The sequence below is a fragment of the Xenopus laevis genome, chromosome 6L (genome assembly GCF_017654675.1).
Source record: "Xenopus laevis strain J_2021 chromosome 6L, Xenopus_laevis_v10.1, whole genome shotgun sequence".
Classification (NCBI taxonomy): domain Eukaryota; kingdom Metazoa; phylum Chordata; class Amphibia; order Anura; family Pipidae; genus Xenopus; species Xenopus laevis.
The window spans coordinates 161,805,786-161,821,129 of NC_054381.1; the positions used below are offsets into that span (position 1 = coordinate 161,805,786).

Here is a 15,344-nt window from a genome sequence, read left to right on the forward strand (position 1 = left end):
CCTTGTAGATAATAAACTTGTCTGTAGCAAGTAATGCCAGTCAGCAGCATCAAGGGCAAATAAGGTCTTGACTTGTATTAAATGGGGCAGAGAGTCACGGGAGGAGGGGGTCCCACTGTATAGAGCACTGGTAAGGCCCCATCTAGAATATGCCCTACAGTTTTGGTCTCCATCACTCAAACAGGACATTATTAATTTTTTTGTTTAAATTTGTGTGAATAGGATCAAGCTGAAAACGAAAATCAAATTTGAATCAAATTCAATTTGAGTTTTCCCACCACAAAAATATTTTTTTTTTTTAAATTTGATTTTCAAAATTTCACCAAACGACTCCAGATTGTAGGAGGTCCCCCATAGGCTAAAACACAAATTCAGCAGGTTTTAGATGGTGAATAGTCGAACTTGAATTCTTAAAGGGACAGTAAGTCGAATTTTGATTTTTTTTTCAACACAAATCGAATTTGGATTATTGCCTAGACAAATTACATTAGAGTAAACTTGAAATTCAAATTTGTGATAAAATGTACCCCTTAGTGTAAATGTGCCCATAGTGTAAATACCATAGTCATTTTCAACACAATATTCTTTCAGTTTTCCCTTGTAACTCCCTGCATCTGTTATTATATGTTATACAATTCAAAAACATCAGCTGCATTTATTCCCTTGCAACTCCCTGCACCTAAACATAAAGTGTTCCATAACAGCTGCATTTTTACCTTGCCACTTCGTGCACCTGATCTTAAATTGTTCCAGAACAGCTACATTTTCCCTTGCAACTCCCTGCTAGTGATGGGCGAATGTATTCGCCAGACGCAAGTTCGCGGCAAATTTGCGTGATTCGCAAACGCCTGCGTCAAAAACGAGACACTGGCGCCATTTCGCAAATTTTTCGCTGTTAAGCCTTTTTCGTCGAAACGGCGCAAATTCGCCCATCACTACTCCCTGCCCCTGATCATACATTGTTCCACAACAGCTACATTTCCCTAGCAACTCCCAGCACCTGGTCATAAATTGTCCCAGAACAGCTGTATTTATTCCCTTGTAACTCCCTGTACATAAACATAAATTGTTCCAGAACAATTAAGGGAAACTTTTTGATTTATATGCTCCCTCATTCTGTTCTTTAAAGGGATACTGTCATGGGAAATTTTTTTTTTCCAAAACGCATCAGTTAATAGTGCTGCTCCAGCAGAATTCTGCACGGAAATCCATTTCTCAAAAGAGCAAACAGATTTTTTTATATTCAATTTTGAAATCTGACATGGGGCTAGACATTTTGTCAATTTCCCAGCTGCCCCTGGTCATGTGACTTGTGCCAGGGGGAACTGCTTTCTGGCAGGCTGTTGTTTTTCCTTCTCAATGTAACTGAATGTGTCTCAGTGGGACATGGGTTTTTACTATTGAGTGTTGTTCTTAGATCTACCAGGCAGCTGTTATCTTGTGTTAGGGAGCTGCTATCTGGTTACCTTCCCATTGTTCTTTTGTTAGGCTGCTGGGGGGGGGAAAGGGAGGGGGTGATATCACTCCAACTTGCAGTACAGCAGTAAAGAGTGATTGAAGTTTATCAGAGCACAAGTCACATGACTTGGGGCAGCTGGGAAATTGACAATATGTCTAGCCCATGTCAGATTTCAAAATTGAATATAAAAAAATCTGTTTGCTCTTTTGAGAAATGGATTTCAGTACAGAATTCTGCTGGAGCAGCACTATTAACTGATTCATTTTGAAAAAAAAATTTTCCCATGACAGTGTCCCTTTAATTAATGATGCCATTTCCTAACCAGTCATTTAAAAGGCCGTTGGAAGCTTTAAGAATTTATGCCTATGATTACGTATCGTCCAGATACGAAACGCGTCAGGATGTAATGGTTTTAAACTGTTGAAATAAAAGTTGAATTTTACCAGAAGAGTGGCTTCCGGAGTGCTTGCCGATTTTCTTCATTATCTGGACTATAGATTATGTCCAGGTACATGTGTGACTGATGTTTATTTGCTGTGCAACACAGGACAATACTGTTGTACTTTAAATAAAAGAAAATATTACTATTACATTACTATTACAGTTTGTATTAACCTTTACATCTATTGATTTATGTTGAGTATTTATGGTATATTGTTATGAATGATCTGTGAATCAGTGAATGATCAGGCAGCAGCATAAGACAGTTATGTGCAGGCTAGGAGACACAGGGCAGAGGGTGGGAGGGAGTTCAGCCTGTCAGTCAGTGCTGTGACCACTTCCTGTGGTAGATTGTAGAGACACGCCTACTCCTCATTTCAGCCTTCTGACCTGTAAACATCTCTCTGCCGCTCGGATATAATGACAGTTTTAGGCGGTAAAATGCTTTCAAAACGTTTTTCTTTCTGCATCATTACATGTTTTGAGGAAGGATGAATAATATATCTGAATATGAAGGTTATATAAAATGTCTCCTTTAAGCCTGGTTAAGCATTAAGGTGGCCATAGGCGCAAAGATCCGCTCGTTTGGCGACATCGCCAAACGAGCGGATCTTTCCCTGATATGCCATTAACGAGCATGGCTATATCGGGGGTAAGCCGGATGACCGAACGATCTGATTACGATGCGTAATGGGCTTCGGCGGGATCGGTCGGGTCAAAATCAAACCAGACCGATCGACCAAATGACCGATCTCCGCCGGACGAAACCTGTTGGCACTCCCAAAACACGATCCTCGATTCGTACGATAAGATCTGTGTGTCTATGGCCACCTTTAGACCTGCTCAGGGACAGGTTTTGTTGTCCATGGAACGTTTTTGTTCCCCAACACATTACCTCATATACTTATTCCTCAGTTTCTGAATTAGGTAGGGCACTGGGGTGCTGGCCTCACACTCCCCAATTCACATACAAGAGGGGGGTTGTGGGTGCACTCCTAAGGCCATATAAAAAAATATATGTATGAAGAGACTTTAATGAAGGCAAAGTAAAGGCAAAGTAAAGTTGTATATATAAGTGCACACTTGTGTGTGTATGTGTGTGAGTATAAGTACAGGTGTGAGTATAGATTTAGAGGGAGATGAAAAAGGAAAAGCTAAATGTGGAGTGTAATAGGTGTAGTGTGTGTGGGTCTGTGCAAGTGTTACCTAGTGATAAGTGCAGCAAATATAATGGGTGTCTCACAGGCGTTGGTAATAAAAAGGCCAAAGCCTCCCCAGCCGCTAGCATTTGTGGCTTTAAGGGAGAGAAACTGCCCAAACCAAGGATTAATAAAAAACAACAAGGACATAGGGCCACCGTTAATTTAAAGGGGTGGGTATGAGGGTGCACTAACCACATGAAGCTTAGCCACAGCTTCCGGCTACATTTCAGGTACAAGAGGGGGGTTGTGGGTGCACTCCTAAGGCCATATAAAAAAATATATAAATACAATAATCCCCTGTCTAAAAAAAGAAAAACAGGGTTTTTTGTTACAAAGTTATGATCATAAAATTGGTAAGCCGCCATACCACGTCAAGGTAAACCCCATACGGCGGTCCCTAACCTGTTTACCTGCGATCAAAATTTAAAACCTTGGTTTCAATCTGGACTAGATCCTCCCCTGCCACCTGCATATGCGGCTTTTGAAGGGGAGACTGCCCAGACCAACGCCCATTTAAAAAAAATGTGAATGTGAAGAGACTTTAATGAAGGAAAAGTAAAGTTGTATATATAAGTGCACACTTGTGTGTGTATGTGTGTAGTATATAATATACTTATTCCTCAGTTTCTGAATTAGGTAGGGCACTGGGGTGCTGGCCTCACACTCCCCAATTCACAGCCTCAGGTAAGTGCCGTTGATCACAGTAAGTCAGTGAGGCCTCTCTTTTTTGGACAGAATATAAACCCAGCGTCCTGTAATATGGAAATTTTTCAGGGGCCTGATCAAAGCCCGGCATACTAAGCAGCACATAAGGTACAGATGTAGCCCTGCCTTTCCAAAAAGTTTTTTGTTACTACCAGTTGTGATATCACACCAAGCATCTCTTTTTTTCCCTGGTGTAATATAAAAACTGCCTCTAGTGGTGTAAAAGTTTGTTGCACAGCTTTGTGAATACTGCTAGACATGTCATTGTGTTGATCATGAGTCAATAAATTAACAACGCACTGTAGGACCTGATCACCAATTGCCCTAACACTGTAGATCTCTTGCTAAACATGGCTTTGCTCTAACGCAAAAAAAAATATACAGTAACATAAACATGTTATATTTTTAAACAGAGACACCCTCTGAAACCTCAATATAAAATCTGTGTTGTTGCTGGAGATGTTGCTTGATTTTCAGGTTGTTTAGCTGCATCTCTAGGGCAGGTTGTCTGGGGATGATGGGAGTAGTTTTTAAAAAAGTCACATAGTAGAGGATACTTATGTGAGGTTTTCTACCTTGTATTGAGACATAGGGGCAAATTCACTAAGATTCGTAGTTGCGCCAGGCGTAACTTCGCCGCACTTCGCCGCACTTCGACGCACTTCGCCAGGCGTAGTTTCGCCATCGCTTCGCAAATTCACTAAAATCCGAAGTTGCGCTCAGGGGTAGAGTAAGGTTGCGAAGTTGCGCTAGCGTTGATTCGCTAAGTGAAGCGAAGTTATGCTAGCGAAGGCTAATTTGCATACGGCGCCAAATTCAAATTTCAATGGAGGAACACGTATCTGCACTACAAATGCCTAGAAAACCTTCAAAACAGCAAATAAATTTTTTATTTTGCCCTACACATGTGCCCACTGTCTAGGTAAGTTGCCATGAGTCAGGAAATGTAGGGGGGAAGGAGGGGAGCCCCAAAAATTTTTTCGATCTTTTTCAGTCTATCACCCATAATGTAGAAAACACGCCAGCGTTTTTTGGAACTTTGAAAAAATTTTGACTTTTTTTGAAGCAATCCCTATCTTCGCCTGGTCTGAGGTGGCGAAGGAAGTCTAGCGTAAAAGGTAGCGTTCAGTACACTGCGCGCGTTAGTGAATTTGCGTAGTTACGTCCGTAGCGAAACTTCGCCTGGCGTAAGGGTGCGAAGTTACACTAGCGAATCTACGCCAGCGTTCGTTAGTGAATTTGCGCAGTAACGAAAATGCCAAACGCTAGCAAAGTAACGCTAGCGTTCGGCGCTTCGGCGCTTCGGCGCTTAGTGAATTTTCCCCATTGTATCTACCTTGTATTGAGGCCCATTATGAGACATATGTGAGGGTTTCTACCTTGTAGTAGGTGGTGAGGTTTGTTTCACTCAGTGAAATTTTGCATTTCTGTCCTTAGTGGAGTGTAAGAATGAAAAACAGGGATCTCTTTATCTTGGCAGTAAATCTTTTCTAGTTCAGTATAGACTGGTTTATATATAAAATATATGTGGTATACGTGAGAAACTTATCTATATAATGATTCTCTAAAAATTATGGCAGAGAAGTCTTGGAGGGCAGGTTTCTCTTTATTGTACAAATACTATGTTCTGGGTCCATAGTCCATATCCCATATTAATTCTGTGTGGCACTGTATTAAATGCTTTAGCAAAGTCTAAATAGATCATATTCACCACCATCCCAGAGTCTACGTTTCTGCTCATCTCCTCATAGAAGGTAATTACATTTGCAGAATGCCCTGCTGGGTAATGTTGTGATGACTGATTCTGTTAATGCCTTTAAGAGGGGCTTGGATGATTTCATATAAATGCATAATATCCTAGGCTATTGTGAGCTCAAGATCTACAGTTTGTGTAGAGAATTGCATATATATACAGTATTTTACACACTGTATAGGTGTGTGTGTGTATATGTGTTTGTGAGTGTATGGATAGGACTGTATAAGATGTGTGAGTATATATATATATATATATATATATATATATATATACGGACCAAGGAGGAGTCGGCACTCTCGATACAAGGTTCAGAAATGCCTGGATGCAGTGTCCAAATTTAGTATCTTTGTCACATAAGTAAGGTCCTCACTCTCAGATCTTAGTTCATTGTTGGTGTATCATGTATTGAGTACTGAATGTTTATATGGCTTTAATGTGTTGTCCAACTATTTGACGCTCCAAACTGATTAATTTTCCCGCCATACCATGTATTTAAAGCATTTCCATTGTGTTTGTTTGTATTTTGAGAAAGTCTGAAACGTTAGTCATCCATGTGAATTAATTTTTTTATTTTTTCTAAGACCTGAGAGTGCAGACCTTACTTATGTGACATATATATATATATATATATATTTAGATAGCTACTGTATATAGATACATATAGACAAAAACAAGTCCTCTGCACGCAACCCATTATCAATATATTTAAGACAGAGACATTTGTGCTACTGCTACTGAAAAATGCCTTACCCTTTAAACAACACATTGTTTGTCCATATATTGCAATATATTTAAGCTGAACAACTACGTCAAAGTCATCCCATATCTGGCCAGTCCTACGCTCAATTTTCATCTGATTCATTAAGAATGAATAGATAAATGAGTCATTAAAAAGTAGCAATAACAGTAAATTTGTAGCCTTACAGAGCATTTGTTTTTTAGATGGGGTCAGTGACCCCGATTTGAAAGCTGGAAAGATGTAGACGAGGAAGGAAAATAATTCAAAAACAATAACAGGAAATAAGGAAACCCAATTGAAAAGTTGCTTAGAATTGGCCATTATATAACATAATAAAAGTTAACTTAAAAGCTACATGCAAAAAGGACATGTAATAGGTTTCACTGTATAACCGTATAGTAGTTACATAGTTAAATTGGGTTGAAAAAAGACAAAGTCCTTCAAGTCCAACTCCTCCAAATGAAAACCCAGCCCCATACACACACCCCTCCCTACTGTCACATAAATGATATATCCCCATATCTATACTAACTATAGAGTTTAGTATCACAATAGCCTTTGTATTATGTCTGTCCAAGAAATCATCCAAGTCCCTCTTATAGTCATTAACTGAATCATCACCCGGCAGTGCATTCCCCAACCTCACTGTCCTCACTGTGATGAACCCCCTACTCTGTTCCTTTAAATGAAACTTCTTTTCCTCTAGTCTGAAGGGGAGGCCTCTGGTACGTGATTCTCTTTATGGGTAAAAAGGTCCCCTGCTATTTGTCTATAATGTCCTCTAATGTACTTGTAAAGTCTAATCATGTCCCCTCACAAGCGCCTTTTTTCCCCCAGAGAAAACAACCCCAACCTTGTCAGTCTCCCCTCATAATTTAACTCTTCCCTCCCTCTAACCAGTTTAGTTGCACTTAGTCTCTGCACTCTCTCCAGCTCATTTATATCCCTCTTAAGGACTGGAGTCCAAAACTGCCCCCATACTCCAGATGAGGCCTCACCAGGGACCTATAAAGAGACACAATTATGTTTCATCCCTTGAGTTAATGCCCTTTTTTATACAAGAACTTTATTTGCTTTAGTAGCCACAGAATGACACTGCCCAGAATTAGACAACTTGTTATCTACAAAGACCCCAAGAGCCTTCTCATTTAAGGGAACTCCCAACACACTGCCATTTAGTGTATAACTTGCATTTATATTATTTTTGCCAAAGTGCATAACCTGCATTTATCAACATTGAACCTCATTTTCCAGTTTGCTGCCCAGTTTTCCAGTTTAGACAAATCACTGTGCAAAGTGGCAGCATCCTGCATGGAACCTATAGTTCTGCACAATTTAGTCTCATCTGCAAAAATAGAACCTCCAGGTCATTTTTTCGTGCGAATTTCTCGAAACGGCAAAAATTCACGAAACTGCGCCGGCGTCTCGTTTTTGATGCCGGCGCCCGTTTTTTTGGGGGTTTTTTCGAAAAAAATTTTTTTGACGCCGGTGAATTTTTGACACGAATTTTCGCGGCCGTTTCGCGAATTTATTCGCTGGCGGCAAATAGCACAAATTCGCCGCGAATTTGCGCCTGGCGAATAAATTCGCCCCTTCACTACTAGAGAGGGAAACATTCCTACCTGACTAAAAATGGCAATCGGACCAGTCCCGGGATCAACTGGTACTATGAGCTATCTTCCATAACCCTGTATTCCCTCTGAAAAGACATTAACCCCCTTCTTGAAGCTTATAGTATGCATATATGCAAAGCATACCTTGTTATCCAATGGACTCTTCTCCAATCGTTTCTCTCCTTGTTCGATCTTCCACTTTTCCTCTTTACTTGCTCCCTTGATTTAAAGGACTACTTCTTGTGAGAACTTACAGTTGCAGCAGCTGTACCAGGGAGGGAGAGTGAAGGAGCAGATGAAGGCCCCGCTCCTTCTGTGACATCATCAGCTGCAGCCCTGGCTTTTCTCCGTACAACTGAGACTGCAGAAACAGCTCACATCATAGCTCAGCCTGGGCCCCATTAGGGGCCGTGGTCCCTGGTGCAGTCGCACCACCTGCACTCCTGGAAGTTACGCCACTGGAGGGGCATGGTATTGCATGGTATTTGTCATAACTGGTAAAATAGAAGATAAAAATTAAAGTAAGGGCATTAGCTTTTAAACTATGCATCTTTTTAATGGTGTAGCATTCAAATGCTCAGTATTATTTCCACTAAAGTTCAATATCATTTTTATGTACAATCATAATATTTAAACAGACATACAATGGCTATTTCCCATAATGGGCCAGATTCAATTGAATGAGAAAATGGTTTATCCCCTGAAAAGTCATGGACAAGATTCAATTCACATAAACTCATGTTTATCACGTGAAAACTTTATTGAAGTATATGGGAAAAAAACTGGACTTTTCACGTGATAAACAACGAGATAAGGTTTTCTCTTGAATTGAATCTGGCCCAATGTTCCCTAATCAGTCAAAATGCCTTTAATTTGACATTTCCATCAAAAACTTTCCACTAAACAACATGTTTTTGTTTTTGGCAGATTGATCACATTTTAAACAATGGCAAAAGCCATAAGGTTTTTTGCCCTCCTCGTGTTGATGATAACCTGCGGATTTCTTTATCAAACCTCCATCATAAAAACCTTTGCTCGATTCAAGCCACCCTTTTCTCTAGGAACAGCAGACTCCAGTTCTCACAGTACTTACCTGCCTGACTTCTCACCTATCAGCCCCATGGATATTCTAAGTAAAGGAAATGGAATTATATTTATTGAAACAACAGATAAAATGAAGCCACCCTCTTTAGTATTATGTGCCATTGAATCTGCGGCCCGGGTCTACAATGACAGACCTGTGGTTTTCTTCATGAAAGGTTTAACAGACATAAACATAATGAGGGATGAACGTAATGCACGCAAGAGTTTCCCAACCCTCTTGCCTTTTCATAATGTCTATTTTTTTCCTCTGCAAATGGAAACATTATTTAATGGGACACCCCTCATGCCATGGTATAAGAAGGTAAGGTGAGCTCCTCTGAGGAAACACTCAGAAATGTAATATTTGAAGCACTAAAACCTTTTGTACTGGTTGATATTCTGCAGAGCAGTTACTGGTTCTAACAGTGCAAATGGAAATATTAAGTAAATTGCAGGCCAGGAAGCCAATTAAAATGCAAGAAACCTGCTCCAAATAGTTATTCATTGCACTCATGTTGTATAAATGGGGTACTGCCACTTATTTATGCTGTAACACCTATAAAACACATATACAAAGATGGTTTTTGAACCTTTAACTTTTTGGATAGTGGCATATATCTCTGCTCCCAAAAAAATAATGACTGTGCATGTGTAATCACAAAAAAACAAGGGTACAGGGGTGGGACAACTAGCTTTTGAGAATGTGCCCATTTGACACGAAATGCGATAGGCTAACGTCCTAATAAATAATTTTGAACTTTATAGTTGTTTTTGCTACTGCATTTATTACGAAATTCTAAATTCAGTTCCAGTTTCTTACATGCATTCGTATTTAAGAACCTTTAACCACTAAAATGCCATTTGAGGGACAGCATTAAAAGAGTTGGCATATAGAATTTAACTAATTAGATGATACTGGTGAAACCAGGCTACACAGACCGCACAGCCTATTACAGACCCCACTTGTCATTCAAGTTTTGAATGAAAGTATAAATCTATCATTAAAAGAAAGGAGATGTATTCACTTGGCACATATACAGTAAGTATATTATTCCTGTCCATGTGAGCATAATGCTGCCCTGTAAGACCTTTGATGGCAAATTATCCAAGTGACACACGTTCATTTGCATGTCCTGATTGGGCATTAACAATAAAAGCAATGACTTGGAATCTCTTTGAAAAGCTCAACATTAATACTGAAGTATTTAATTTAAACAAAAATAGTAGTTCAGAGACATCAGCTCATGTTAGCAGAAATTATGGAAAATGCAACATCCACTTCTCCAATTGCTGGAGAAGCTTTTGGAATCAAGTAGGCTGCTATGGGATTTTGGCAGTCAATTAAGCATTTTCTGTCTTATACTGAGACTAACGATTGGCACTGGGTATCAACTGGCTTTGTGAGACTATTACCCACGTGCCTATGTCAAAAGAAAGGAGACTGCCCTCACTCACTGTGCACACTCAGATCCGCCACATTATTTTCCCTTTCTCCACATTCCTGTATCTCTGTCCACCTTCCTGAATTCACGTTTGCACTTCCCTATCTAGAAAATGCTATTCCACCAGTATATAGAGTAGATGCAACTAGCGTTTACCTTGTTATTAGTGATGAGCAAATTTGCGAAACCACTGGAAACACATTGAAGTCTATGGCCGTTTTATCGCTGTGGCTTTTTTGTCACGTCTATGGCCATGTTTTCATGGAACCTGTTTTGCTTTTTGGCTTTTGCTAATTTTAAATGCAATTTGGTGAATCAAAATTCACCAAATTGTATCGAAGCTAATGCGAAGGTAAAATCACATGCATTATCGGCTCTCTTTACTGCTACACAGGTGCCCTATATTGTTAGAGGAGCTCCTATCCACTAGGCTACAATTGCTTTTTCAGTAGGAAAAAAAACTCCAATGTTGCCAATTTCTTAAAAACATGTCTGTGGCTTTATACGTTACCTCTTGTTGACTGGTAATGGTACCTACTACTACACTAAATAACTAGATAAAGAAGTTACTAACTTACAAACACATACAATCTATAACTCCCACATCCATTAAAGCACAATAAGCTTTAGCTGCTATCATCAATCATCACAGATCTGCTGGGAAAGAGAGTAAATTCTCCAGTGCTTCTTCTGCAGTAGAAGGAAGGAATGAGCAATTCTTGACCTCAAATACCAGAACAATAAGGATTTTCAAAATGGAAACTCATGCACCCCATTCAACCTGGTGATTGGATGCAATGAATATTCCCATGACCCAGTTTTTGTAGTACACCGGAAGTTTTTCCGATTTTTGGTACTGGGAAGTCACTGCTAATGTGTCTCTTTCCTGGACATGTTCCTGTAGTTTTTACATGTTAAAGGACCAGTTACGTAATTTTTTTTTTTTAAAAAATTGTTGTATAGAATGAAAAAAAACACCAAGACATATGTAACTTTAAAATTACAAAGTCTTTATTAAAAAATAACTTACTGAAACTCCACTTGTGCTCCTCTTCAGAAAAGGGACAGGGCGACAATCCATCGTGTGGCACTCAATTTGTCCTCCCTGCCTTCTATAGAAGATAGCAAGGAAGGAGAAATTGAGCGTCACACAATGAATCATCGCCCTGTCTGCTTTTCTGAAGAGGAGCGCAAGCGGAGTTGCGGTAAGTTATTTTTTAAAAAAGACGTAGATTTCAAAGTTACATATGGTGGTTTTTTTTTTCGTTTTAAAAAAAAATTCTTTACATTACTGGTCCTTTAACATGTCAGTATATTCCCCTTGTAAGCAAGGAAAGACAATGCAAATCAAAACCTTTATGGCTTCATAGAAGTGTTGGAGTTGTGGTTTGTTCGAATAAATGTGTATTAACGGCATTTTAGTTAGCTGGGACAGCTGAAACTTTTATCGAGAACAATGAGGCCAGTGAAGCCTGGAAGAAAAGCTACTTTTAGCCTGTCTGATAGCTTTTCTTCTGCAGATGGTAAAGGGAACTGCGGCGAGGAGTAAAATGAATCCAAAATTATATTTTTTTAATATGTAAAGCGTAAAAAAAATTGAATGGAAGGAACTCAGAGAGAGGTCAATTGGTTGACGAGAGGAGGGGAGCAGGAACTTTGATGGCAGTGGATGTGATGGCAGTGGATGTGATGGCAGTGGATGTGATTTACTTAGACTTTGCTAAAGCATTTGATACAGGTTACTGGTTAAATGAAGGAATGTTGGCCTGGAACATAGTATTTGTACCTGGATAGAGAACTTGACCCACATGAGGCACTGTGGTGGCAGCCTGGCTCTGACGGGAAGCCTTTTGTTTTGCTGCCCTTGTGTCAGTTTACCCTAGTCTGTGCCCTCTATCCAACTGCATGCAATTTCATCATTTACAAACTAATCTGGTTCCTGTTCCTGCTCCTGTTTCTGCTCCTGTTCCTGAATCTGATCTGGTAATCTTGTCTTTTTCCTGCCCTGTTCCTGTTCTGTTCCTATCTGGTTCTTGTTCATTTGATCTCCCGGTTTTGTCCTTGGCTTGTGTTTCGACTCTGCATGTACTCTGCTTGTCCCAACCTTTGGCTGGTTCCTGATACACCCATTCTGTTGCCTGCCGTTGATCCTTGGCCTGAACCTGGACTTGTTTTTGCTGCCCTGTTATATCTATCTGCAGAGGTTTATGTACATTTTTACTCATTAAAACCTAAAGTTACAGCACATTGGCTCTTGTTGGTCAATCCTGGGCAGCATACTGGAAAATGATGTTCAATATTGATAAATGCAAGATTATGCACTTTGGCAGAAATTATATCAATGCAAGTATATTGTTACAATAAGGGGGGTTATTATTACATATATATTGCAATAAGGGGGTTATATACTAAAGTCTGAATTTATCTCATATTTTATGTAAAAAAAAAAAAAACACGACCAAACTCCCATGTCTTATTTTAGCTTATTTATTCATTTAAAAAACTCGGATCTTGGAAAAACTCAATAAAAACAAGCTATTGAAGTCTATGGGAAAAAAACTGGAACTGAATTAGAATATTTTTTTTACAAACTTTTATATTATACTTATATTCAGCCCTAAGTTTTCACATGATAAACCATAAATTATCATTTTCATATTTATTTGAAAAAGACTGTTGCTGGATATAGGGGACACATAGAAAGGGTAACAAATCCAAGTTTACAACAAACATTAGACTAATGTTAGAGGGAAAAAAAAAGATGACACAACTGTGGGAAGTAATAGATACATAATAGAGAGCAGCTGGAAGGCAGTACTCATGGTAAGAACCTTTGAAAAAAATGTTGTTTAGTGAAATATCTGTCTCCGGGCCTGGACTGACAATCTATGGGTTCTGGCAAATGCCAGAGGGGCTGCTGTATGATGCCATAGAAAGTCACTATTTAGTGGGCTGGTTGGGCCTCTATGTACAACATGACCTTTCAACATGACCTTTAGCAGGATTATTTTTGTATTTGGATTTTTGGCAGCTTTGGAGCATAATACTGTACATCTCTAAAAATTCTAGTTTTTATTTCTCCACTAAAAATTTGAGTTTTCCCCCCTAAAAAACTTGACCATCAAAAATTGAGGTTTAATCAATGGGCCCCTTAGGGGCACATTTACATAGGGTTGAATATTGAGGGTTAATTAACCCTCGATATTCGACTGCCGAATGTAAATCCTTCGACTTCGAATATCGGATTTACCGCAAATAGTTCTATCGAACGATTAAATCCTTTGAATCGTTCGATTTGAAGGATTTTAATCCATCGATCAAACGATTTTTCTTCAGCCTAAAAATTGTTACAGAGCCTATGGGGACCTTCCCCATAGGCTAACATGGCACCTCAGTAGGTTTAGGTGGCGAACTAGGGGGTCAAAGTTTTTTTTAAAGAGACAGTACTTCGATTATCGAATGGTCGAATATTCAAACGATTTTTAGTTCGAATCAAAGTCGTAGTCGAAGGTCGAAGTAGCCAATTCAATGGTTGAAGTAGCCAAAAAATCATTTGAAATTCTAAGTTTTCTTTATTCTATTCCTTCACTCGAGTTAAGTAAATGGGCCCCCAAGTGTATTGTAAAATCTGGTGAATAAATTAAAAGGTACAGTATCTCCAAAGTATTCCAGAAAATAAAGATTTATGTATGATTGAACAGATAAATACAACATATCTTCAATCATCTAGCTTTGGCACATCTTGGACTGTTCCCCCCTTTTTTATGTATCTTATTAATGATTTAATGACACTAAAAATTAAAAAACGTGTTTGACTGTGACTGTACTTTAGAATAAAATTATTGTGTTCTGTCAATCAAGTTGACTCAATATGTTTACTCAGTTAGTGTTGTTTTCTTTTCATACTTAGGTTAATCCTAAACTTGAAAAATACTGGACGCATGTAAGTTCAGACGGATGTAGACTGGCGCTCATTTGGAGACATGGTGGCATTTACATGGATTCTGACTTTCTATCAATGCTGCCCATCCCGGATTTGAACTTTCTTGCAGCCAAATCCTCAGACTTTTCCAGTAATGGTATTTTTGGACTAACGACTCACCACGTTTTTGCCTGGAAAGCCATGGAGAACTTTGTGCAGAATTATAAAGGAGCAATATGGGGGTACCAAGGTCCAAAACTTTTTACACGCGTTCTAAAACAGTTTTGTCCTGTCCGTCCTCGGTTTAATTCATCAGGGGATGTTAAATGTGGAAGCATCTCTTTTTTGAATGTTAAGAGATTCTATCCTATTCCATATGAATCTTGGAGAAGATACTATGAGGTCAACCAAAATATGCCAGAGTTTCCTAGTTCTTATGCCTTGCATCTCTGGAATTTTATGAATCACGGACAGAAAACAATGGTTCCTGGAAGTAACACGCTGATAGAACATCTGTACAAACAGTATTGTCCCTCAGTTTATGAAGCTCTTAAAAGGAATGAGAGTATTTATGGTTAGTTATTTAATAGACCTTAGTAACTATATGGGTATAGGGGGAGACCTGTCCAAGTGGATGAACATTAGAACTTGCCCTACTCTGGGACTCCTGTAACTACAACCATTTGCTACATACATTAAATAATTCCAAGCTTTAACACACACCTAGAAAATGTAACTGTCTCTCTAAGCCCCCAATAAACAGTCTATTGCAATCCTTGCTGGGTATTTAAAACCCCAAATTTTCTCATTTTAATATACTATACAGTAAGTGAAAATACTTTACTGGACTGGGATTCAAAATTGGCCACTGCATTTCAAGTACATAGAGGAGCAAAGAGCACCCCCGCAGCCCAATAAATAGTGAGTGTCTATGGCATGGGCGAAAATTTTCGCCTTGTTTCGCCGTGGAAATGACGCCCAT

General features: G+C 39.1%; 1 protein-coding gene across 1 annotated transcript; it reads left to right on the forward strand.

Moving 5' to 3' along the window:
* Positions 1-8,847: 8,847 nt before the first annotated feature.
* On the forward strand, positions 8,848-15,119 carry LOC108719473 (alpha-1,4-N-acetylglucosaminyltransferase). The gene is made up of 2 exons (XM_018268327.2): positions 8,848-9,320; positions 14,351-15,119. Exons 1-2 carry the CDS (start codon positions 8,862-8,864, stop codon positions 14,939-14,941), a joined length of 1,050 nt encoding a protein of 349 aa, XP_018123816.1. The 5' UTR covers positions 8,848-8,861; the 3' UTR covers positions 14,942-15,119.
* The last annotated feature ends 225 nt before the right edge of the window (positions 15,120-15,344 follow it).

Coding starts and splice junctions, on each gene's coding strand:
- LOC108719473 (XM_018268327.2), top strand. CDS start 8,862: ATGGCAAAAGCCATAAGGTTTTTTGCCCTCCTCGTGTTGATGATAACC. Junction 9,321..14,350: donor TCATGCCATGGTATAAGAAG/GTAAGGTGAGCT, acceptor TTTCATACTTAG/GTTAATCCTAAACTTGAAAA.